Here is a 26,015-nt window from a genome sequence, read left to right on the forward strand (position 1 = left end):
TGTTCATCTTTTTTCAGTTTAAAGCATAAAAGTCCATCGAAATTCCATCTATTAGAAGAAACTGAGGCCCAGCAAAATTAAATGATTTGCCTAAGGTCATACAGGTGGTGTCACAGGTGAAATTTGAACCCAGGTCCCCCAACTCCAGATTTTTCCACCATACTACTGTGCTTAATGGAAAGCAATGTAGGGTTCAGAATGAAGGAGAAGATAGTCCTACTGTGCTGTGACCCAGGAAGACTACATCTGGGATAACTTCAATTCTGAGTACCACATTTTAGAAAAGAACAGTGATGAAGTTGAATCATATGTATACAGGACAAGTAAGTCGTTGAGGAGCTATGGAGTTATGCCACATAAGGATCAGAAGGACCTGGAGGTGTCCAGCCTATCCAAGATTTGAGGGACAGGAATGGGGAAGACAATCTTAGCAGACTTCATCATCTGAACAGGGATTAGACACATTTTGTTGTATAGAAAGCATAACTAGGAAGAAATGACAGGAGCTTCAGAGAGGTATATCTTGGTTACCAAGATAGGAATTCTCCATCTCCAGAGATTTTCCAAACAAAAGACTGAATAACCACTTGACAGAGACAGAGTAGAAGGGGTTAGACAAGATACCACTGAAAAAATTTTGTTTGTTATTCCTGGACCCAGAAAAAGAACCTGAGAGAATGAATTAAAAATTCCAGCTTGATGTCAGGAACTATGACTGTCTAAAAGTGGAATGAACCATCTCACAGGTGGAGCATTACCCTCCACCCCTTCCCCATTAGAGGTCTTCAAGCAAAGCAATTTCTATGGTGGATGGGTTGCATTCCTTCCCTTCCAACTCAATTCTAGGATTATTTGAATTTCAACCCATTCTTTAAAGCCCAACTCAAACATCATTTCTTATACAATCCCCTCATTAGTAACAACCTACCCTCTTTGATAATTAAGATTCTTTGTTTCATAGTAACCTATCCCCACACAGTACTTTGTTTTCTAACTCCCTAATGCACTTATGTGTGATGCAGTTGTCTTTGTGTTTTATCTGCCTTAACAGACTGCAAACTCCTTAATAGCAGAGGCTAAATTTTATTTTAAAACTATCTTTTCAGCAGTGTCTAGCACACTGTTCCGCACGCAGTAGGTTTGGTGCATTTACTATCATACAATTGTGATCACAGAACCCTACTGGATTGCCAAGACAACCAAATCATTGGCTGATTCACAATGAAGGTCTGTGGCCAAGTAAGGGAGAAGGATTTCCTGGCTGTCTTAGTAAGCTTCAGGCAAAAATACTTATCCACTTCAGGAGTTCCAGTAACTATTCCAGTAAAAACCTTGAAAAATAGGAGGAGTCAATAACTGCTTCCAAATTGGTTAGATGCCAATTACTGAAACTCATTCAATGTCCTCCCCCCCCCCACTTTTTATATAATCCATCTATAGCAAGGGTTATCCTTTAAGTTAGGGAAGATGCTTTCTTTTTCTTCTTAAGAACAAAGAGCCATTTATAAATCCATTGGGAGGGGCAACATTGAAAATTAGTGTCTCTCCATGTTCATCTGTATAATATTTGGATATTTGGATAAACATACCTTTGAAACTGGATTTTGCCTGCATCATGGTATTTAAAGTCAACAGGAGCCTGAATAGGCAAAATCTGATTTTGATTATCATCTCAAGGAAACAAAAACTTCTGCCTTTTGAAAGCTGCACCAGGCAGAACTGCAATGTCTTAGAAATTCATGCTACAAGATATTGTCTTTCCACATTTAAAGCTTTTGTGATTTTACAATAAATCAAATTCATTCAAACATTTATTTAGCACCTAATATGTACAAAGCAAATGATGACTGTAATACCATTCCTTCTTTCTGTAGTTATAAATTTTTTTATTAAATTTTTTCAAATTAACAAACACAAAAGCACAAATACAAAAAAGGTTGCTTTACACAAATTACAGTTTCTATCAGTCACTGCATTAGAACATGTACTAAAAATAAAAGTAACATCTCTTTATTTTATCTTATGTTGTTTATAGTATTTTAGTCTGTTTATAAGACAAAAATGACCTTTAATCATATTGAAGTAGGTTAGTACTTTTTTTCTACTCAATTAAATTTCAAAATGCCATCTAACAGTCTTAAAAGATGACTCATACTTAGGGTGCAAGGATGTCTTAATTTGTGATGACAATTTATCTTGTGTCATAATCTTCTGTATCTTACTGAACCAGTCTTTACTTATAGATCGATTCTTCATGATTTCCAACCAGAAAAAAAAAATTTAATCAGGTTCAGAAATTCTTAACATGGTTACAGATAAAATGCCAGGTCAAAAATAGGACAATTTCATCAACCAGACCTGCAATGCAAATTTCATTTCACTACATAAAATGTGCAAAAACAGAAAATGCTACTGAACCTCAAGATTTTTCAGTTTGGGTGGGTTTTTTTCATAAATCATGTTTTTCTAACAGCTAAGTATGTTACAACATCCATTACTTCGAGTGAGGTAAGCTATGAAGCATTTCTGGTAACTAGCAAACATTAATTTCTCTATAAATGACCTCTTTGGATCTAATGATCCAAATCTAATGATCAGACTTCTTAATATACTTCAAATCCATCAACAGACAATAAGCATTTATTATGCACCAACTATATTACAGGTCCTGGAAGATACAAAGACAGAAAGGAAACAGTCCCTTTCTTCCATGAATTTACCATCTGCTAAGGGAGATAGCACATACATATGGAAATATAGAGAGAATTAAAACAAGGTAGTTTGGGAATGGAGGGCACAAGCACTTGGGGGGAAGGGATATGGGGAGAATCATCAGGTAGAAGGTAGTTCCTGCACTCTCTTGAAGTAAGCAGGAGATACTACAAGGTCAAACTGAGGAAGGAATATATTCTAGGCATGGAAGGAGAAGGGAACAGACAGCAAAGGAAGATCAAGCACCACATGAAGAAAGGAAAACCAAAGTTTGATAATAGGAAGTAAGGTAAAACAAGTCTGGAAAGGCAGGGTCGGGCCAAGGTTATTAAAGGCTTTAAAGGCCAAGTTTATGTTTTGTTCTAGACACAACAGGGAGCCTGATTTACTGAATAGGAAAATGACAAGGCCAGGTCTGCCCTCAAGGAAAATGACTTTGGCAGCTGCAGGGAAGATGAATTGGACCTGGAGAGAGATGTGGCCCAGAGACCAACTCAGAAACCATTACAATCCAGGTGATGAGGGCATGAACCATGGTGGTTGCTGTGTGATTACTGAAAAGGGATCAAGAGAGAGATTACGGAGATAGAAAGGGCAAGATTTGGCAACTAATCAGATATGTGGGGTGAGATAAATGAGGAAATGAAGACAATCCAAGGTACAAACCCAAGACTAGAAGAATGGCAATGCCTTCAATAGTAATAGGGAAGTTTAGAAGAAGGATGGATTTGAGGGGAAAGGCAGTATTTTAGACTTGGTGATACTGCGATGTCATGGGACATCCAGTTTGAAAGGTTCAATGGGCAGTTGGCTCTTGATGTGGCACTAAACCAAACATGAGAGACTAGAGCTAGATATATACTTCCAGGAGTCATATGCATAAGTGAAAAAAGTATATTATATCAGTTTCAACTTAAAATATGTTTCTCCTGAAATCCAACCTTCATTTTTGGCATTACTCTATAAATGATCTTTCACCAATTTAAGCAACAAGGTCAAAAAAAAAACTTGGGAAATACTCAGTCTTTGGAAGGAAAGTGGTCCCACAAAGGCCTTAAAGTCTCCTCTCTACCTGAATCTTCTCTATTAACAAAAATTGCTACAAGTATTCTAAGAAGTTTGTGCAGCCACCTTTCCGAGCAAAATATTCTCATAGTTCCCAATAGCCCCAAACATACAAGAGTCTTGGTTAAGTTCATCTAAATGTCAGTCAGCACGAGGAAATGTTATCAGTCAACGAGAGAAAAAATATTAAAGTAGCAGCAACCTCAAAATTTCATTGCATGGAAATACACCTTGGAAGTTAAACCAGGAGAGAAAATAAGCCACAAAGTAAAAACAAAGAAACATAGGAGGATGTGTTCCCCCATGAATTTGAAATAACTAGAGAATGGAGATGGGAGTTTGAGATTGTATAGTTTATCCATCACTATCAAATGAACTGAAAAAGAAAAGTCAGAAACTCTAAAATTTTGAAACCCTGTCTTATTCACCCAATATTCCCGCGAAAAAAGAGGGTAAAGAACAATTAGTTGCCTCAATTATGCCATATACTTATTAATAGTACATAATTCCCAGAGGTTGTCATCAAAAGCAAAGAGGGACTACGAGTTATAGCCCTTTAAATCTCTAGCTTAGTTCCCAGATCATTTCTACTAGGAAATCCAGGGATTTGTTGACAACGTTTTGCATTGCCCGCTTCCTTTCCTCTTCCGGAAGACAGATCTTCATCTTTCCAAATGCAACAATTAGAAAGTACCTCTCTCTGGAAACTAGGTATAATCCGTGTCCACAGCTGTAAAACTCAGTAAACCAAAAGACTACTTATAAACCAGTCACAGTGGCTATTTTTGTTCTAATAAGCCTCTGCATACTAAATAGATCTTACTTCAACTAGTTAAATTTCCACTTACTAAAAATGATGACAATATTCTGTCCTATAAAAGGATGAGGATATGTCAGAAAGTCTTAAAAGTATAATCAATCCTGAAGTATTTGAAAAGTCAAAAGAAACTAAAAGATTTATCAGACATATTTAAGTTTTGCCACAATTTATCCATTACATTTAAAATGAACTATTCACTGACAGTATTATTTAAACTCTGAAAAACACAGATCTGACAAGATCCTCAGAGCATTCTATGTACTGCCACTACTAACTTGGTAGTCGTGCTTGGATAAATAACTAACAATCTGTGCCTCGGTTTCTTTACCTCTAAATAACCTTAAGATACACAGATTCAGAAAAAAACCAATGAGGACAGTAAGCTGTCCTTAGACTTAGGAACACCCAGGTTCAAGTCCTGGTATGATCCTTCTCCACTGTGTGAACCCTGGCAAGAAACTTCATGTGTCAGCATCCAGGCAACTCCCTAAAACAATCAATCGTAGAGTAGAACCCAATCTAAATTAGTGGAAGACTTTCTCTCACGGCACGTCCAGGTTCCCTGTACAGGTCCAGTCAAAAAAAAAAAAAAGTAAAACTTGCTGTTATGATTATTCATTTAGTTGACTAAATTATGAAAACATTGTGATAAAATGAACACTGGAAAAAAGTAAATCAGATCAAGTCTTTAATACATGAAAGGATAGCCTTAAATCATATATTAATCTCATTAAAGGATATACCCCCAATTAGATCTTCCACTTTGGCTTTAGTTTGCAGTTAAAACTCAAATATAGTCTTTTGACCCTCATCTTACTCCTACGCTGAGCACAGGCTTTTGAAGAAGGACTTTGAAACAGAATCATGCCAATGTCTTTCAAAAGTTTCTGCCAAACCAAGCAGGGGAGCAGAATGGAGAATCAATGAGCCCCTAAACACAAATGTCATTACTATGTATTAATAGTGGACCACTAAGGCAAAGAAACTTGACTTACTACAATCATGTTACACATGGTTATAAAGCGGACACTAAGCATAGGGAATAACTCAAAAGTAATTGGGGACAGCTTGTTGAATTCTTAGTCTAGTATACTTATTTTAGAAGACTTCTCAAATGTATGATGCTTTAGATGAAAGAAAATCAAACTACCCTGTACATGTTCCTTAATGTTGATTCAAACTGAAGAAAAACACAATGATGACCAAGGAAAAACAATTAATTATTTTGCTTAGCACAGCAAAATATATAAACTTTAGTTGTCAACCAGTGTAAAATATACTGTTCTATATACAGTAGGGATACACTATATAAAGGTTTGCCAAATTTACTTTGTTGGATAGATATTTATGAATAGAAATCAGTGATTTCTATTAAATTTTGGATATATAAAATAACATTTATAAACAGCAAGTGGCATAGTAGTGTATCTCAGCTGCATTTGAAAGTTCTGGTTTTTCTAAATGGGCTTCAATATAAAAAAATATAGTTATATGAGATTCCATGCCGTCTTGGGGAGGGAGGGGAGAAAATCTGGAACTCAAAACTATGTAGAACCGTGTGTGGTAAACTAAAAATAAATAAATAAATATTAAAAAAAGATTAATGTAAAAAAATATATACTTATTTTTGTTAATATACTGAAACATCTATATTGCTCCTCCTGCCACAACCCCTCACCTTAACTAGATGAGAGCTAGAGAAAAAGCCCATGGGAACATACCTATGGAATAACTGTAACATTCAGGCCTGACAAAACAAGCCTAGCAGGGACATGTCTTCATTGAGACAGGAAAACTTTGTGCCATATGTTCACACTCTAAAGAGAAGAGTTTACTATTTAGCTGCAGTCATTCTCTCCTCTAGTCAGTAACAGTAGAGGTAGGGGAATGGTACAGGAAAGCAATAAGCAGGGAGTTCTTTTAAAGGAACTTTTAAAAGTGTGCTTTTAAAAGAACACCAGTTTAGTCATTACTATCCAAACACAAAGAGGATTTGAAGCTCAACTTGAGAAGACTCCATTTGTCAAAAAATTTCAGTTCATATACTAAAATGAAAAACAGTACCAAGTTTAAAAAAGCATAAACAAGGCTGGACTGTGTAATTATATTGATCTCAATAAACTTCCATATTTTATTTTAAAATTTTAACATGTCCATAAAGACCTTTATTGCAAGTTGAGTTACTAAAGGCCATCCTATATGATAAACTAAAATAATGACAAGTCTCAATAAACCTATTGGAATCTACTGATCTAAACAATCATCAGCCTCCAAGTTTTCTACCAGGATTTTTACTTTATTAATTACTTAGCAATGTTGCATGCATCTGATGGCAGCAAACAGTCAAGCTAAGAACATCAATAAACTTCTAACAGAATTCTGACGTTTCTTCTTATGTTTATGGCCATAATTTTTCACGTCCTTGAGCCTTTGAACCTAAGTTTTTTTGGGTTTTTTTTCCATGATTGATCTGACACCACATGAAGGATAATTCCAGATAAACTGGGCAATCATTTTCAAACCTAAATGTGTTGCCTGAGAACTGATAGAGGCCTGATATAAGTAGATAAAGAAGAAAAATGTCAATTTATTTATTTCCTTCCAAATTCTTACTAAGGTTGGGGGGGGGGGAATCTTTATTTTAACTTTGGTCTCCTTTGTAATATTATGGGTTTTTTTTTAATTTTATGCATTTAAAAAATCAATCTGAAGAAAGGACCCATAGGCTTCACAAGATTGCCAGAAGGGCATGACACAAAATGTTGTATCATCTCTGTTCTAGAATAAAGGCAAACTGGTCATTGCTAAAAAAATCTTTCCAGGAAAAAAAGGCATCCTAATAATAACAGTAAAAATGCCTCTAGTTGATGGATCTACATACGCTAACTTGAAAGAGTAAACGATTTAGTAAAATAATATTACTGATGCATTTAGTATCAATTGAAAATTAAATTAAAAGTAGTTAAAGTTACCTAAGAAACTATTATGGAAAGAATTCAATGTGGTCACACCTTCTCCTGAGCTACATACAGCTCTAAGAAAATTCCCTCTCTCTAGATATATCTTGTTATAAAAGCCATACAATGAATAGGAAGAAAAAGAACAGGCAACTCCAAGGGGAAAATAGGAATTAGAGAAGAAAATAAAGCTTTTTTTAAACTTTTAATTATCATCATCTAAGCCTATACTTGGTTTTTGCATCTGACTCCCAAATTTTATAAGCAGGTCATGTTAGCTGGAGGTCACCAGCATTAGAAGAAGACGTAAAATGGGGGATAAATGGAGTCAAGGGGTGAAGGAAAAGTTCATGCAGTTTCACAGACTTCATAAGAAAGGGGATACAGACTGAAACAGATTTCACTGGTACTGGAAACTCCTAGAGGAAGAAATTAAGGTCCGCATCTTCTGTAATTTATACTTTAGAGATCTAACACTTGAGTGGTTAAGTGACTTGCCCAGGATCATACAGCTAGTATGTGTCAGAGACAGGTCTTGGACCTACGTCTTCTTGGCTCCAAAACCAGCTCCCTATTCACTGTACCTTACTGCTTCTCTAAACTAAAAAGTTGATACTGTTCCTAGAAACCTAAATCCCAAGCATTTCAAGCTTTGGGAGTCTGAGTTGTGAAAAGCCACATCCTTAGGAGCTTTAATACATCCACTCCTGGGCAGATCCTTCTTTCTTCTAGACCTAAGGTTAAAAGCTGTGCATAGGTGTAAAGTTAGTGCTGATTTTTAACCCCCAATTTGAGACTTTATTTGGGTCTATTTCACAGTTATACTCCACAAAAATACATAACTCAATGAAGACATGGTGGATAGGAAGTTGTCTTTAATAAATATTAAATCAGAAATTTTAAAAAAAAAACTAGTTTAAATCCAACATCAATCATCTGAATAGTCAAGCTATAAATCACTGTTAATATTCTAAGTATTTCTGTATAGCTAACTTAAATCCTTCAAGCTTCATTATAAACCCATTCATTTCCTTAATGTAATCTTCAATCCTTTTATGCACTCCAGTAAAGCTTCCACATATATATATATATATATATACGCATATATATATATACACACACACACATATACATATATATACACACACACATATACCTTAGAATATAATCTTTGCAACAAAGAATAGTTTCATTTTTAGAAGCTACATGCCAAACATTAAAAGCTATTTACTTAGAAATTTTTCAAATTCATTTTGGACTTAAGAGTAAAAAACAAGAATGATTATTTGGCTATTTACTGAAACAATATGAAGTTGATAGTCACGAAATCATTGGGAGGTGAACCATCCTCCAATTCTACTCATTAATTACCATTAGCCCTGAAATGTATTATACTTGGTACTAGAAGGGAGGATTGCTAGAAGTTTAGATGTCTATATTGCGGCCAATCCTTTTCAAGCAGTTAAGGATTGACCCCATTTTACCAAGTATTGGGAATACGGGTAAGAAATAAACTAGAGATAATCATGACCTGTTACAACCTATTTATAGAAGGTTATATGAATACCTTTTGACAAAGAAGAGATAATCCCTATTGCTTGATTGTATCTTCAAACTTTTAACATATAAATTACCACTATCTAAACAATTTTACCAAAAAGCATGAATTAATACTTTAAACCATTTTAAAATTAAGTCATTAAACCTTAAAAAGCAAAACTAATGATTTTTTATGTACTCCACTTGCATCAGTACAGGTAATCATATGCACTAAATAAAACACTTACCTCACAGGATTGTTGTGAGGATCAAATGAGATAATATATGTAAAGCACTTTGCAAACCTTAAAGTGCTAAATGAATGTTACCTATTATTAACTGAGGGGAATCTCCATGCTACCAAAAATGGATTTTTTATTTAAAATATCTTCACACTTCAGGTGAAAGTACAATTTTGGTCTCAGTCTTTGTCTTCCTTTGCTTATTATTGTCAACACAAATGCAATTACACATTTTCCATGAATAACCAAAAATGAAAAGGCATTTTTTAATTTCTCAATTTTTATAAATATCTTCTAAAGATGAATCATTGTAAAAATATGTGGTCTGTTAATATTTGACTTAAAATAGCATAATAATTAAAGACCATATTAATAACAAAAGACTAAACTATTATATTTTTGCTGGGTAAAACAGAATATAGTATACTTTCTGTACAATTTTCTTTGTATGAAATTCTCCACTTATTTGATGATATTCTCATAAATTAAAGTTAACGTAAAATTTCAAAAGTGAGAGATTTGTCAAGATAATAGTTCAAATAGACTCTGCCAGAAAAGTTATATAAGCTGTCCTAATGTTTAAGATTCCACCCTGTACAGATAAACTAAGTCATTTAAAGGAGAAAACTGTGACAGTGGCTTTGCCACAATAAGAAAGTGGTATTACAAACTGAAACCTATATAAAATTAAACTAAACAAGTACACTTTTTGAAACTTCCTTTGCATGGTAGTTGCCTATATTGTTCTACCCTTTCACGAACATCAAATTCACTTAAAAAATAAATGGTGTTAACTATTAACACATTTTTTAAGTTGTGATTATAGCCATTTAGTTATATCCCCAGGTCATTTGGTTACCTGGACTAACCCAGAAATGCAGACTTTACATAAATTGTGCATGTCAATGCAATGCTATGTCTATTTTTTAAGAAAATTAAATACATATGTAACATTAATCTTTTTGTTCTGAGTTCTTCACAAGTATATTTTATTTCCACACCATTAATTCCATTTTTAATCCTTCTTTTGGGAAAGGGAGTGGGAAAAAAATCATAAACTAGCAGAATATACTTTACCCTATCATCCCTCCAAAAAAAAACCAAACTAGCTTACAAAATGTTAAGTGTCTGCAAATATTTAATTAGACCCTCTTCCACCAATGTCAAAGGAAATATGTACTTGACAACAGTGGGCATCATATATAGTATTATTATTATGGAGTATATCTTCAATTTTTGTGTTTTGAGTCAGGGTTCTCGTATGCATAATTTCTTTTATGTCGAGTTTAATTTCTTTTATATTCCAGTTCTATCAGTCAATAACAAGCTGAATGGCTAATGTGCCTTTATGGTTTTTCTGACAGGGAAGGAGTAATTGGTAAAGTTCACATAATAAAGAATTTTTTTTTCATTTTGCACCAGAATTTAGGCCCTTAAAATGAAGTTGCAATAAATTCTACATGCTGAGTAATTCTACCACTACCCCAAGTACGATGTTCTAATTTTGGGGGAAATTCATTCCATTTCTGCCTATGGTTGAAGCTGCAAGACACATTTGGTCCACTATTGCGCAGCAGCTAAAATTTAATGTGTTTTTTCATGCTGAATTGGTTTTATGGGGCAAACTGGCTTTGAAAGTGAGGAATAAACCTTTAATATGGAAAGGAGGAAAGGATAAGGGTATATTTTCCTTTATAGCTTTGCAAAAACACATGACAATATTACTATCTTCCAAGGATTCACCACAAAACACCCCCTAAATAATCTGACTTTTTATAGCCTTTTAACAATTTACACATCAGACTTGTGAACTTAATTTTAGGGAAACACATGAAAAAATCCCTCACCAAATGGTCTTTTCCAAGGAAAGATAAGAAATTCAACAAATTTAAAAACTCTTAACTATCTAGGATGTCATTTATAATACAACCTGAGCAGTATATGAAAGAAAGGCCTTATGCTAAAAAGTAATTCAAGAAATCACAGGCATGGAATGACATTCTGTTTCTAAGTACTGGTAAACTACTATATTTTTTAATGTATAAGTTCAGTTCTATCAAACTAGATTTCCATAGTTCTGGAAATCGTGTCATCCATTAATTCACCGGTTTGACTCTGAAGTAACCTATGCCAGACTTAACCATAAACATATTTTCTTGTGAGGAAAATTTGACATATATCCAAAATATTTCATTTAATTATTTTTTTGCTAGAAGACAAAATGAAAACCAACACTATAATGCTACAAAGTTGACTCCCAAAGATGGTTTAAAAACTGAACGAATTTAACAAGCTACAGTATTTGCTTTAAATGAGGTAACATTTAAACACCGGAATATAGTCTTGGATTCATCAATTAAAAGAGCCACAACTTAAAAACAAAAATTTACCCAAAACTGGCCTCTCCGAATTCTTGTATCATTTTATTATTACAACTTCGGATCTGCGAAGCTACTCTAAAAGGTTCTATGTTTCTTTTTGTATCTGATTCATTTACCTATGTTTTTATACTCTATTTGAAATTTGCCATGTAGTTTTAGGCTCCAATATGACTTAATACAAACAAGTTAATACCTATAATAATATTACCATATTCTTTCATAAATACTGTTCAAGTTTACATCTGATATTAAGATTAAAAAGGACAATATCACATTTCTTACTATTGGATCCCTAGAACAAACTATCAGAACATTTTAAAAAAGAAAACAGGGACTCCTCATCATTAGGTTTCCATCTTTATCTCCAACAAAATTTTGAAATTTCCTAAGAGTTACTCTGTAAACCAGCATACACACACCCCAACTTTCTCATCACAACCGTTAAGAACAGACCAGCATTAGTATAAACATTAGGACCATAAAGGGATCTTAAGAGGTCACAGGGAGAAACTGAGGCCTAGAGAGGTTAAGTGATTTGCCCAAACCAGTTTCTGGAATTCCAAATCTGAGGGGAGGGAGGGAGGGGCTTCCACTACACCTAGCTTTATCAGATGTTATGAGTTACTGAGCAACAATATGTATAGTCACATCAGACCAACCCTTATCACTACAATTTGTGTAAAGCCTGAAACTTGTCATCCTGTAACATTGTACCTTATATCAAGTGCATATTGCAGTGGCTAGAGACAGCCTTAGAGGCTTGTTTCACCTCTGATCCCTCTAATCCTTACAGGAGAGACCCTGGGCAAGTCACTGACTGAATCTCTCAATAAGTGAGATAACTTAATTCTAAAGATTAAATTGCAAAGGACTTAATAACCAGTATTGGTAAGAAGGCTCCTCAGCAGGACCTCCCTACACAGTTGAAATCACAGGTCTAATAAAAAAAAAAACAATTAAGAGTAAGGAATCTCTAAAGGAATACAGTAAAAAGAACCAAAGTGCTGAATATCTATTTTTGTGATCAGTAGGAAAAAAACAACTTTTGCACTCATGTAAGTCCTTTGATATTCTCCTCAATAAATTCCTAATGCAGAATCAAGATTATGGTACAATTATTGTTTCTTTTTTCTTCTGAGAATTTCTAACCACATAAACATAATTAGGACTAATTCAAACCTCTTTGTAAATTCAATCTACTGTAGAAAAAAAAAACACATTAATTAAATCCTACCCTTTACTACATTTAGAAGAGTGGCTACAGTTTCATACTTAAACTATACAAACTTAAGAAGCTCTGACCCTAAATCCTATGAATTTGTTTTAAATACTGTACTTCAAATAGGGACTTCCTTATGGAAAAGAAAACATAACTATGCATAAGCATTTATCAGTTATCCACCATCAGAATGAATGCTGCAAACTCCAGTTAGAAAATATGCTTCTCAGCAAATTACAAAACATTTCTTTTATTTCATACTCATGTTTAGAACAACTCATTTTTCCAGAAGTTTTCTTTTCCTACTATGTAATATGTATGAAGTACCTAAATCTAGGATCTAGGATCAGGAGTAGTACACATTGCCTCTATTGAAACAAGATATTTTTCTTTGCTAATGCGCCCTTTACCAATGAAGTCTGGTAACATCTCTACTCTCCAACAGAAGTTCAGATTCCCAACCTAAGAAAGTTGTTATACTTAGTAAATTGATACCATAAGAAAAATCCGAATTAAATAATCACAAATTACAGAATGGGGAAATTGAATGTTTAGGGTCAACCCATAAATTTTTAAAAATTCACTAAAAAGACAGCTAGGTATATGCTTTAAAACAGAAAATGTCACAGTAATCTGTTTTGCCCCAATTCCAAACAATGTTCAGCCAAAAATTAATGTAATAAAAATTAACATTCTGCAGTAGTCACTGTCAATAGTTCAGAAGTGACCCACCCACCTGAATTTAGTACAGAAAGCAAATTCCTTCATGAAGGCCAGAATTCCTGATGCCAATTGCAATGAATGGGAGAAGGAATGTATTTAAATCAAATAGCACCATCTAGCAGGCCCCCCATAACTTTGCTTACAAGGGTAGTTATTACTTAGGACTATAGAACTAAGCTAGTTCCAACAGCAAAACTAACTAGAATCAATGTTTGTTTTCATGTATTAAAAGTTTACTAAATACATAATTTGTATAGAGTAACAGGAGAAAACTTGAAAGGGGGGGAATAAAAAGTAAAGAATGAAAACTTCAGAAAAGGAAAATTTCACAAACGTTTCAGAGTATAGACCAAATGCATTTAAAAAGCATTCCTTTCCAGGAGTCCATAGCTGATAACCCAATGTAATTCAAGTTGTTTCCTAGTTCGTATATTCCTTAAGACAAATGAAATAATACCAAAAAATCGATCAAGTCCCTCGCCCCCGATAAGTGAGTATAAAATATAGATGCTGCATAATCATCACATCTATTTTAATGAACAAAAACGAACTTCCAAACGAGTATTTTTTCCTCATGTATTGAAGCCGGCTGATTAACTCATAACATAGATTGTTTCGAACTCCAATCTCAGGAACTGCTGTTTGTTCATTATGCACCTTTGTGGGCTCACTACCTCAAAAAAAAAATCTCCACCGAAAACTGTAGCATCTCTCTAGGCAGGCACTCTCTTAGTGTTTTGGTAACATGAAGGCCTTTCACTAAGAACTCCCATAAGAAATTGTGTATGTTGCTGCCAGCAAGAGGATTAGGTTTTCCTCTCCTTGTGGCGAAGGAAACTTTCAGGAGAAGGCTGCGCAAGGGAGTCAAGCTCAATCGCATCTGAGCTTTCCCCTCTATTTGTACAGCTACGATTATTATGCACTAACTTCGGCTCAACAACCAAAGTACATTTCCTTAGCTGCTCCCAAATTCTTTCACCTCCGACCTGAGTCTCTATCCAGCGTGGCATTGACTAGAACAGCCCCACCAATAGGGTCATGGGGCGCTTACCGAGCATCTACCTTTCTGTCTCTGCCCCTCTCCACCCGGAGAAAAGAAGGGTCTGCTCCTCTTCACCAACAGCCACCTCTTCTCTTATTCATTTTTAGTAACGTTCAGATCATCCTTACGAGTCCGTAGGAATAGCGGGCAGAAACCTTGCACCGCAGTTTGCAGAGCCTGACATCCGCGAGTCATGGGGCCCTCTTTTCTCATACACTTCTCCTCTCCAGTCACCACTGGAGCGAACACCTGTATCTCCCCCTCAACCCTGACCAAACAGCTCTTCCCTGAGGCGAGGGCTTTTACCCTCGAAAACAAAACAAACACAACAACAAAAACCCTCTTCCCCGCTACCTCGCGTGCCACTACCACATGCAGTCTCCTATAAGCATCCGCCACTTGCCTTCCACGCTCCCGGGGTGCCTGCACCCCTTTGCACCCCGCTGTTGCAACAAACACCTCCCTGTACACTGCATCGACCACAGTCACCCCTACAATCCCGCTTCCCCGACCTCTCCAAATCCACCCACCTTCCCCAACACCACCCCACATCAACAGCTTCCCCCAGCCTGCAAACCTCTCCGCCAACAGCCACCCCCTGCTGCTGCTGCCGCCGCCTCCCCCCCCCCCAACCCCGGGCTGTCGCGGCTCCCTTGACATTTGGGAGACATAAAGTCTCCATAAAAAAGTTCTCGGCTACCGGCGGCAGAATTGGGCTCGCTACGTGAGGGCAAAAGCACTAACCACCTCCACAAGGAGGTTCCTCCTCCCTAAGGCACGCTTCCCCCCATGCCCGACCCCTCCCCAAGTTAACTCGGGCTTAAACAAAAACAGAAACTCCCAAACTTATAATCCACCTTCTCTCCTTATCACCTACCCCACCTCATGTTTTGTTGTTCTGTTTTTAAAGCACAGAACATCCCCAGGACGTCGGCAGAGAAAGAGCATGATCTTCCCCCTCCTCCTCCCCCCCAATATCCTGCCCAAACATCTTCATCGCCTGCCCAGTTCTCCCACGATGTGACCCCTGCCAGCAGGCTCTACCTGCCCCTTAACCCTGCTTCTAAGCACGCCTTCCCACCGCAGCCTGCCCGGCCCCAGAGGACCAGCGCCAGCCCCTCTGCCCTCCTCCCTCCACCCCTGCTTCCCCAGGACCCTCAGCCCAAGCACGCGCCCCCCCATTCCCAGCCTCCTGAACCCCGTCACCCAGAACTATTGCACCCTCCCTGTACCTTCCCACTCCCCGCCCGAGCTTCTTTTCCCCCGACCCGGTCCTCACCTCTATACCCCACCTCCCTCTCGCATACCCGCACTCTCACCCCGATTTGAGGTGCAGAGCCCTCCACCCTCCACTCCCCCCACCCCAGGGCTGCTCTTTTAGTCTCTGCAGCCCTGGAGCCCTGCTGCAAAGTTACTTTGTGAGCAGATAAACCAACGGATGATTTCCCTCAATCATCCAAACAAGTTTCCATCCCCACCACCACCCCCCGACACACACAGTCGCTTCCTTCGACAGCCCCCCACTACCGCCCTACTCGCCCGAGTGGCTCCGAAGCAGCCACTACCCCCATCCCCCCCACCTCGTACCCTTCCCCCTCCCATCCCACCCCCGTGAGGGTGTGCGGGCTAGAGGGTGTGGGGAGTGGTGGTAAAGAGGAGAGACGACACTTACTTCTCCCGGGCCTGGCTGTCGGACGGGACGGCGCTGCTGTTACTCTTGCCTTTGCCGTACATGCTTGTGCCGAGAGCAGCTCCCACTGTCACGCACCTGTCAACCCATCACAGCCTCCCCGGGAACAGCCCCGTCCCCATGGCGACCCACGCAGCCACCCCCACCATTGGACGCCCCGGGCCTGGACCCCGCCTCCTTCGCCTAGGCAACGGGCGAGACTGACAGCTTCCACCCCCCACCTCTCCCGACGTTCTGTAGCGCGCGGTGGCGGCAACAGCCAAAGCCGCCGTCTCCTCCCTCCTTCCCTCCCTCCTTCTCTTTCTCCTCCTTCCCTCCTCCCTCTCTCCTTCCCCCTCCCCCTCCGAACCCCGGCGCAAGGGGGGAATTAGAAACTGCTCTAGAAGGATTTTAAACAACTGGCTGTTCCCTCCACCGCCGCCCCTCCCCCCGCGCCGCCCGCGCGAGGCTCCTCACTGGAGAGAAGGCGCCGGGAGGAGGGGAAAGTGCGGCCTGGAGTCTCACAGGCAGGAGCCGGCGGAGCCGGAGCGGACGCGGCCCCCAGACTCTGGGGCGCCCGACAGACACGCGGCCCCAGCCCACCCCCGGGGCTCCCCGCTGCGCCCTAGGAACACAGGCGGGGGGAGCAAGTAAACGGGGGCTGAACGCCTCCCCCCACGTCCATGAGGCTTCCCGTTGAGGGTAGCCGAGCCCCCCCCCCGGGGGCTCCCCCAGCCTGGCTCCCGGAGGCCTCGCTGCCCTGGGGCGTGATTGGCCCCCGCCAGCGCCTCTCCCCAGCCTGGGCGCTGACCCCTGGCCCACCCCGGCCCTGAACCTCTTCCTGGGCCTGAGGAGGCCTCCCAGGGCCCTGCCCGGCGCCTCTGTCCATCCCAGGGGACTCTGAAGGGGGCAACCCCCCCCCCCAGCACACACATACACGTGAATTTGGGCCCCCCAGGCGTGGGCGAAGCCAGCCGAGGCCCAGAGATGACCCCAAGGGCCAGGCCCATGAGACGTGGAAAACTGGGCTCAAAAAGGGCTGCCACCAAAAAGGGGGGGGGGGGCAATTGTCCTTTTTGGAACCTTCCTACTCATCCTGTTTCTGCATATGTGGGAAAAGTTTAACACACACACACACACACGCACACACACACACACACACGCCAATTCCCAATGGATCTCTCTTTTCCCCAGCTGAAATCCCCGGCTGGGAAATGGGGCTGGGTGCAAATGTGCAAAAGGAGCCGGAGAGCAGAGGCTGCTGTTCCCTGGACGGGGAGGAGGAGGGGCTACGGGGAGGGGAAGGAGAGGGCTGGAGTGCGGGGTGAGGGATGCAACACAAAAATGGGGGGGGGGGTTCCTGGCTATTCCTGATACCTAGTTTTGAGCACTTAGCATGGACATAAAAATGCATAGAGAGATAGATGGAACTGAAAGAAATAGGATTGTAGGGAAGATTGGCAGGAAGGGACAGGAATACAACAGCAATAAAAGGGTAAGGAAGGGCAAGTGGAGACGAGAAAGTAAGAGAGAGAGAGATAGAAAGAGGGAGAGAGAGAGGAGGCCTTCCACCAAGCATAAATCAGCCAGACTTGGGAAATAGGAAATAACAAAGACCAAGTACATGGAGAGTAGGGAGAAGGGGGCGGGGGGGGGGGGGGGGGCGGATAGGGAGATGAGAAATGGAGAAAAATGAAAGGAATAGCATTGAATCAAGAATCAAGGATAGCATAGTCCTACAGGAGAACAGGGTTAGGAGCAGTATTTGTAATCTCATTGATAAAGGGAGCTCTTAGATGACGAAATTCCCTCTCTGCGACTTAGAATTTTTCCAGAGTTTCTAGAGCCTGGGTCACAGGGCCAATAAGTTTTGAGAGGTGGAACTCATCTTCTTGGCTGGAAAGCCAACTCTTTGCCATAGCAAGCCTGCCTCTAAATAAGCAGGGAGATCTCCTCTGAGAAGAAAGACTAAAAATAAGGGAGTAATGGAGGAAATTATGTTGAAAAAGAAAAACTAGTGAAAAAAGGGAAAAAATATGCAAATAGACAAAAAGAGTATAGAACCAAGGTGAAAAATTACATTCACTTGAGAATATAAGAAGTATCCAAGAAAATATCCTTGCCATTTGTAAAAATATGAGCATCCTTCCTATCTCTGATGGCCTATTTGATTGCTGTATAATATAATTTGAGGTCAATAAATACAGATTCTGAAGAAATGGAATGAGGTAGATCAAACCAGTAATTCCCTCTTCATTTGTTGGTCAAAACTTCCAAAATTCTTAGGGCTGCTACTGCTTCCTCAAAGTCTGTCATCAGATTAATATTATTTGACCAGTGTTCAAATACTCAATTTCCATTGGCTCCAATCCAGAAAATTATGGGTTTAACCTACAGGTCCATCAGCCATGGAATCCTATAGGCTGTTGCTCTTGGATTTCAGGAAAAAGAGTTCTGGCTGCCATCCCATCCTCATGCCTGTACCTGCAGAAGAAATTATTTCACCTGAAAATCAAAAAGCCCACCGGTTTTCAATGATTCAGAAACCACATTAGCCACTATCTTTGCCCTCAGACCTGGATATGGATATGAGGAGAGAGAGAGACAGAGAGGGAGGAAGAAAGAGAGAGAGAGACAGAAAGAAAGAGAGAGAAATTTAAGTCATGTTTGTATGTTTGTGCAGAAGATCAAAGACTATGGTCCATATATTTTGGCTATCTTCATGGCAGACAGTGAACATTACAACTGAACCAATCTGTGGCAAACGGCACCTCTTGCTAATACAGGAAAATGTTTTAATGGTTTTAAATAATGATTGATTATTAATAGGTAATGCAATGTTTCAGGTAACAATGTTATAAATGGAAGCTACCTTCCAGGGTCAGATAGCCTAAGAGCAGGCTATAAAGAGCAGAGACATCAAACTATAATATGGTTGAATTGAACTGGGCTAAGCTAGGTTGGACAGAATCCTAACTGACCCTTGGTGTAGAACTACACAATTCATCAGAGGGACTACTGATGTTTGTAGCTGAAAGCCAATAGAAATAAGGTGATAGGAGAGTGAGTGGCTGGCTGTAGGGCAAAAAAAGCAGAGTCCTGAAACAGCCTGGAAGGGAGAATGGGAGGAGCACTCTCTTTCCCAGGGATTTCCTAACTTCTAATTTAAGATCCATCTAGAATAATAACTCTTATATGAGAATTTCCGTCTCCTTCTCTTCTTCCTCCTCCTTCTCCTTCTTCTCATCAGTCCTCCTTCTCAGACTCTTTCTTCTTCTGCTCCTTGTGCTCCTTCTCCACTCATGACATCTATCTGATATTCAACAACTAAAAGTGAAGACCCAAGGATCAAAGTGTATATCAGGCCTGAGCTGATCCCTAACCTGAAGGTGGGGATTATGTTGTATGAACTTTCCATTGAGGATGCCTGTATGGCTAAAACATAGTTGAGATATATACAAGATTTTACCATACATAACAACATGTACCCACAGCTTCAGATCCATTATTTCCTGGATGGTTCAATCGCTTTTGCTTACCTTTGAACTTTAAGGTAAGGAAAAGGAGAAAGAATAATGGAAGGAATGTTTACTGACCATTATTTAATTTATTCATTTTATTGGTTTTGACCCAAATTTGGTACATGTACAGAGGCCTTTGGGTAGTGGCACATTTTCTTGTATTCCCAAAATAAATAAATTACAGACCTGCACAGTGGGATATAGAATTCAGAACAATTTGGTCTTAGTATCTGGAAAGAACAAAGTGCTAAAAGGTCTTAGTTCAGAACTTGCCAAGTTAATGTCACTGTTACCTTTACAAGAATGTTATCATATAACACACACACAAAGTGAAAATATAACTACACAGCTTATGACAATCTTAAAGTTTAAGTAATCAAATAAATTATCATTAAAACATCTCTGTAGTTTCATAAAGTTGAATGTGTCTGTTTTGTTTTCCTTTAAGTGTTTACACATGTAAATAAAATGCTTCTTTGCCCTTGCTCAAATCATTTTGAGTACAAAGAGTGTTCTTTGCAGCAGCAACTGCATCTCATGGGGCCAATATTGTAATTAATGAGATTTGAAACACATATACTGAGCCAAATCTGAGATCCCAGAACCAGGATTGAAGATCCTTTGCTTTGTTTGTTCTCGTTTTTTAAAAAATGGGAGGTAGGGCATGGGCAATGGGATGTTTTAAAGCTTAATGATGTATTTTAGAGGGTTTTTTTTTAAATGGCTTTCAAAATATTGCTTACTTCTTTGGACTGGCATGGAGAGCACTGGAATTTGTGTATGGGAGTAATGACCAGCTGAGCTACAAGGATGGGCCATTTGGGGTTGATATTTTTTAACTTTTAACTTTTTTCTTCCAGATATAGAACACCACATTTACTCAATAATGTTTGGGTTTATTTTTTTTCCTTTTGTTTGAGTATGCATGAACTATTTCTTTCTTTGGGAACCTGCCTCTTATTCCTGGAAATTTTTATCATTTCAAAACAGGCATTGCATTATACTACACCATCTGAACTCTAGATTGATGACATGTATGTGCGTGTGTATACACACACATACACACACACACATATATACGTATATATGTGTAATTTTTAGTATAATTTAGTAAATGTTTAGTATACATGTACATATATGTATATAGATTTTTCTTCTTCATAGATTAAAATGCATTAAGTAATGTCTACCTTCATACAAAGCATGATAAACATGGAACTTTTCTAGATAGATAGATATGGATATAGATGATCATAAATATGCAACTTTGCTAGATAGATATAGATGAGCATACCACTTTGTTAAGTATAGGTTACTGATGAATTTAATTATCTTAATCACATACATTTATTTTAAAACCATAATTCTTTAGATTTATTGACTTAGAGTAATTTTTTTCATCTATTGAAAATGAGTTTCTTAAAAATAGCTTAAGCAGAGGGGCAGCTAGGTGATGCAGTGAGTAGAGCACCAGCCCTGGAGTTAGGAGGCCCTGAGTTCAAATCTATCCTCAGATACTTGATACTTACTAGTTATATGAACATGGGCAAGTCACTTAATACTGATTGCCTCAAAAGAATATTTATGCATAAAAAATATATCCCTTGTTTTTAGGCAAGTCTTCTAAAGGACAAAAATATTGTTTGTTCATTTGTTTCATAAAAACCAATTAGTTTGTAAATAACAGAAGTCTTCATTCTACTCACAGCACTTTTCATCTTCGAGCATTTTCATTTAATCATTAACATTCATAGTACCCCAATTAACTAGATTTTCTTAACCAGATTTTCACAGAAGGATAAACTGAGTCCCAGAAAAGTCAAATTAACTTGTCTTAGAACACATAGAATATCAGAAGTAAACCTAGTGGTATTTATTGTTTCTAACGGCAAGTTCCATTCCTACACCACAAAAACCACACCTCTTTCTTTGAAAAGTGACTCTTCAATAGAAAAATGTGAGCATGCTATGAGATGTTGTCATTCAAAATAGCTTATGGAACATTATTCTTAGAGAGAGCAAACTAATGTGATCAGATTCACCAACTGCCATGCTACCATGTACCAAAATAGTGTTCCTTGGTATCATTACACACCATAATGCAAATCATCACAATATGCAGTCATAAAAAAGTAAAGGAAATAGAGGAGAATTTCAGAATAGGTTTGATGGAGGCTGAAGATTGTTGATTTAAAACAAATTCATTGCTTCAATCAGCTACTTTTTAAAACTTCACATTCGTAAGAGTTCGGTGATAAGGTTAGGTAGGATATCTATAAACTTTCTTAGTTCTGAACAGTTGCAAACGATACATAGGGCACCTTTTTTTTAACATTATGAAGTTTGATATGCCTGTTCCTTACATAGACTAGGTGCCCCCCAAATGTTTGTTGAATGAATGTTTAGTTTTCTTTAAACAAAATAGTACTGATAAAACTATATGAGAGAGAAAGTATTATCAAAGAATGCTAGATTTGGAATCAGAATTTGGGTTGCAATCCGAAGTCTGCCACTTAATACCTCTGTTACCTTAGGCAAGTCATCTAATTTCTCTGGGCCTTAGTATGCTGATTTCTAAATTGAAGGGGGTTGACTAAACTTCTAAGGTCCCTTTCAGCTCTAAATCTAGTATAGCATGTATGGATTCCTGAGCTACTTTACTAAACCCCAATTCCCACCGGCCCACTGGGTACCTCTACCCCACCTCAGCACAGCTAGCTACATCTCCCTTCAGAGATCTAGGGCAAGGCTTCTTAGCATTTTGTGTCATGGACTTTGACTATCTGGTGGAATCTATGGACCCTTTCTTAGAATGTTTTAAAAGACATAAAATTTGTAAGATTATGAAAACTAATTATATAGAAATAGTTATCAAAATATATTTTTAAAAAGTTTAGGGACCCTAGGTTAAGAAATCCAGCTCTAAGCATTGAGGGATAGGGATACTTGGAACCCCATAATTCAAGGGCAAATGACAAGGGTCCTTCCTTGAAAGACTTCTACCCAAGCCTTCTTTCAGTCAAAGACAGGATTTATTGAAACACCAGTTGAGGTGAGAGAGGTGTTAAGAATCCGAGCTATTGGCCAGACTGAGCAGTTTAGTTGGGGCAAGGTAGACCTTATATACAGTGGTCAAGGAGTGGGTCTAGATGGAATCAAGGAGTGGCAGTCTAAGGTGGGGCCAGGTGCAGACCAGGAGGGCCACAGAGAAAGGGCAGTTAAAAGGATTATACTAAAATGAGCCTCTGGCACTCTGTAGGAGAGTTCAGGGGAAGTTGTGTGTGGGGGGTGTTTTCCAGGGCCCATACCCCATCATAAGGATAGCAATGAGAGATTGAGTGTGTCTTTCTAGTACTCTAGCTTATGAAAACACATTGCTATCAGTTGATATCATACAGCCAGGTTCACTTAGCTTTTAGAAAGGGTATTTACTAAGGTGGCATAAGAAAAATTGGTTAAAAAAAAAATCCACCCCCCTCCCCTCCAAAAGGCTGTAACACTCTCCCACAAGTACATAGACCAGGGGAAAATGAACTCAAGGTTAGAGAGCAAGGGTGCGAAAGAATTAGTGTTTGTTGCTCCTGTAAGTCTTTGTGCTAGAATCCTTAGAGTATTTCCCTTAGGTCGTTGGTGGTGGTGATGTTAGGAAAGGGCAGCTCTGTGGCACAGTGGATAGAATGCTGGACTTGGCGTCAGCAAGACTCATCTTCCTGAATTCAAATCTAACCTCAAACACTCACTACCTGTGTGACCCTGGGCAAGTCACTTAACCCTGTTTTGCCTTAGTTTCTTGTCTGTAAAATGAGCTGAAGGAGGAAATGGCAAACCACTCCAGTATTTTTGCCAATAAAACTCTGAATGGGATCAGAAAGAGCTGGACATGACTGAGCAACAACAAAAGTTCTGGGAAGATAGGAAGTCCTCAGAAGTTCACAAGGTCCTTGTCTGATCAGAGGGGGAGAAACGAGATTGAGGCTGAAACCAAGGTTCAGGGCTCTTCCTCCCACAACCCCAGTTCATTCCTTCTCCAAGGATTGCAGCTCCACTTTGCTTGCTCAAATCCCTCAGATTGTGAGCTAGCTCCCTCCTTTTATGTAAACCTACAGGTTATAACCACCTTTTCTTAACCAATCAAAACGACTTCCTAGCAATGTTACTGCAATTCACCCAATGACTTTCAGGGATTTCTTAAAGTGATCAAAGACTTTTCACACTTAGAGACTAAAGTCTTTGCTTGGTCTTTGAGAAGTATCTTCATCTCATTAAGAGCTTAGTAACATCTTATCATTTTCTTTAAGTGGGGTTAGACTGGGATCTGCTGTTCATTATCTCTAATAATTAGGAGAGATAGTGCTATAGAGTGAATTTTCCTGTCTGATCTAAGAAGATCAGCTTTTGAATTCTATAAGATTTAGGTTCAACTTCAACGACACACACTACTGCTAATACAGTAGGAACTTGTACATTATTTTCAAACCACTACTTTCTGCTATTCATATAATATGGTTGGCTTTATAGAGAATTTGTATGACTCTTGAAGCCATTAAATCTCTCCAGACCAAACTACAGGGTTACTCATCTATGCTGGTGAAGTAAGTTTTTACATTGAGAGTTCCCTACATCACAGGCAAAGGGAAAAAAAAAATCCAAATATCTTTAGCCAGTTAGATGAACCAGTTAGATGGATATTTACTTCCTCAGGTATAAGGAATATTTAAGTAATTTATTTCTATGAAGCCAGTTATTTTCTATCAATAGTAGACAGCGTAAATAAAAAATAATGTACAGTGTTTACGTGTCTACTTCATTAGGAAGCACCTTCAAATTACACAAATTCACAGACAAGTGTATTTCAGCCATTGACACAGCAAGCTAGAATTTTCTGACTGCCTATCCTTTAAGTTGATTAGGAGGCAGAAGGTAGAAAGACCCCCATTAATGTGTAGCATAAGAGCGTACTAAATATGATTTCACCTGATTTTCTCAGGGCTCCAGGGTCACATTCCTAAAAGTCCTTGAACCTTGCGTTCCACATAGCCTGGAATATTTTGGAATTAGGAGGTAGGGAATAGTATTTTTAGAAAGGATTTGGAAAATATTAATAACATTTAAAATCCTAATGGTCCCCTAAATGTCTTTGGGAAAGCCAGACAAGTCAGTCAACTCCTGGTGCCTTTTACTAGATGTCAAGAATAGAAACAAGAGATTTGTAAAAGGAAAGCTTTGAATCATGGGGTGCTGTTGTTACTTAGATTGTTCACTATCCTCTCCCCTTCCTGAGCCTTCTTCTCTTTTTCCCTTTCATTCAATCTTCTCAGCCCTTGGCACCCAGAGATATTTATAAAAACACTGGTTTTATTCAAGGCTAAAGTTGTTGCTACTCCCTCTCTAAAGCGAGGATACAACTTCTGACATATTCCTTTTTTTCATGTGAGGTAATTAGAAATTAAAAGTTCAGTGAAGATACATCTGCTTATCATGGTTTTCCACTAGTACTACATAGTTTTTCAATGTGGTCCGTTTTCTGGGAAGGAGGCATATAGAATATAGTCTCTGATTTCTGGCATAGGGGTTCTAAGAAGATAAATGAACAAGGGAGAATATGGTTCTGGTTTTGTAAACTTTCACTCACACATCACCCCAGGACAGCTATAACCATTTTTCCAGCTTTTCTGAATGCCTTCCATTGTCCTTGCCTTTCTCTCACAGGCTAGTGCATCTTAGTCAAGTCTTGGAATTTAGATTTGTTTGTTGTTAGATTTTTTTTTTTCTTTTAGAAGAGACCAGTCCCAGTCTAAAGGACCATTTATCATTTGTGGCAGAGAGAGATGTTTACAGGATCTACTTTTTACGTGTGTTTTTTTCTTGTAGAACTAGAGAACAAGACTGTGTATTATTATGATTCAGTATTGGAGGTGCTTAAGGGAAGGTTCAAGAGAATGTAGGGTTCACTTTCATCCCATTTCTTCTGAAAAAATTTTGAACTGTTCCAGAGGATCCTTCTCTCATCTCCTCCCAGTTTTCTGTACTGTCCCTGTTTTCTTTTCAAGACTTCATTCTTTACCCCCTCTAACACTTTCCCCCTCCCCAATAAACTAATTAAGTTGTGAGAAAACTGGAGAGGA

General features: G+C 38.7%; 1 protein-coding gene across 2 annotated transcripts in view; it reads right to left on the reverse strand.

The window, feature by feature from the left end:
• SSBP2 (single stranded DNA binding protein 2) overlaps window positions 1–16,555 on the reverse strand; it is a 424,376-nt gene extending 407,821 nt beyond the window's left edge. Inside the window, exon 1 of one of the 2 annotated variants that reach the window (XM_036741120.1) lies at window positions 16,373–16,555. In XM_036741120.1, coding sequence (XP_036597015.1) covers window positions 16,373–16,434 — 62 coding nt within the window. In that variant the 5' untranslated portion in view covers window positions 16,435–16,555. The remainder of the gene's footprint in view (window positions 1–16,372) is intronic. The other variant, XM_036741118.1, reaches the window with a different exon arrangement.
• Window positions 16,556–26,015: the final 9,460 nt, after the last annotated feature.

The sequence above is a fragment of the Trichosurus vulpecula genome, chromosome 1, assembly GCF_011100635.1.
Source record: "Trichosurus vulpecula isolate mTriVul1 chromosome 1, mTriVul1.pri, whole genome shotgun sequence".
Classification (NCBI taxonomy): Eukaryota; Metazoa; Chordata; class Mammalia; order Diprotodontia; family Phalangeridae; genus Trichosurus; species Trichosurus vulpecula.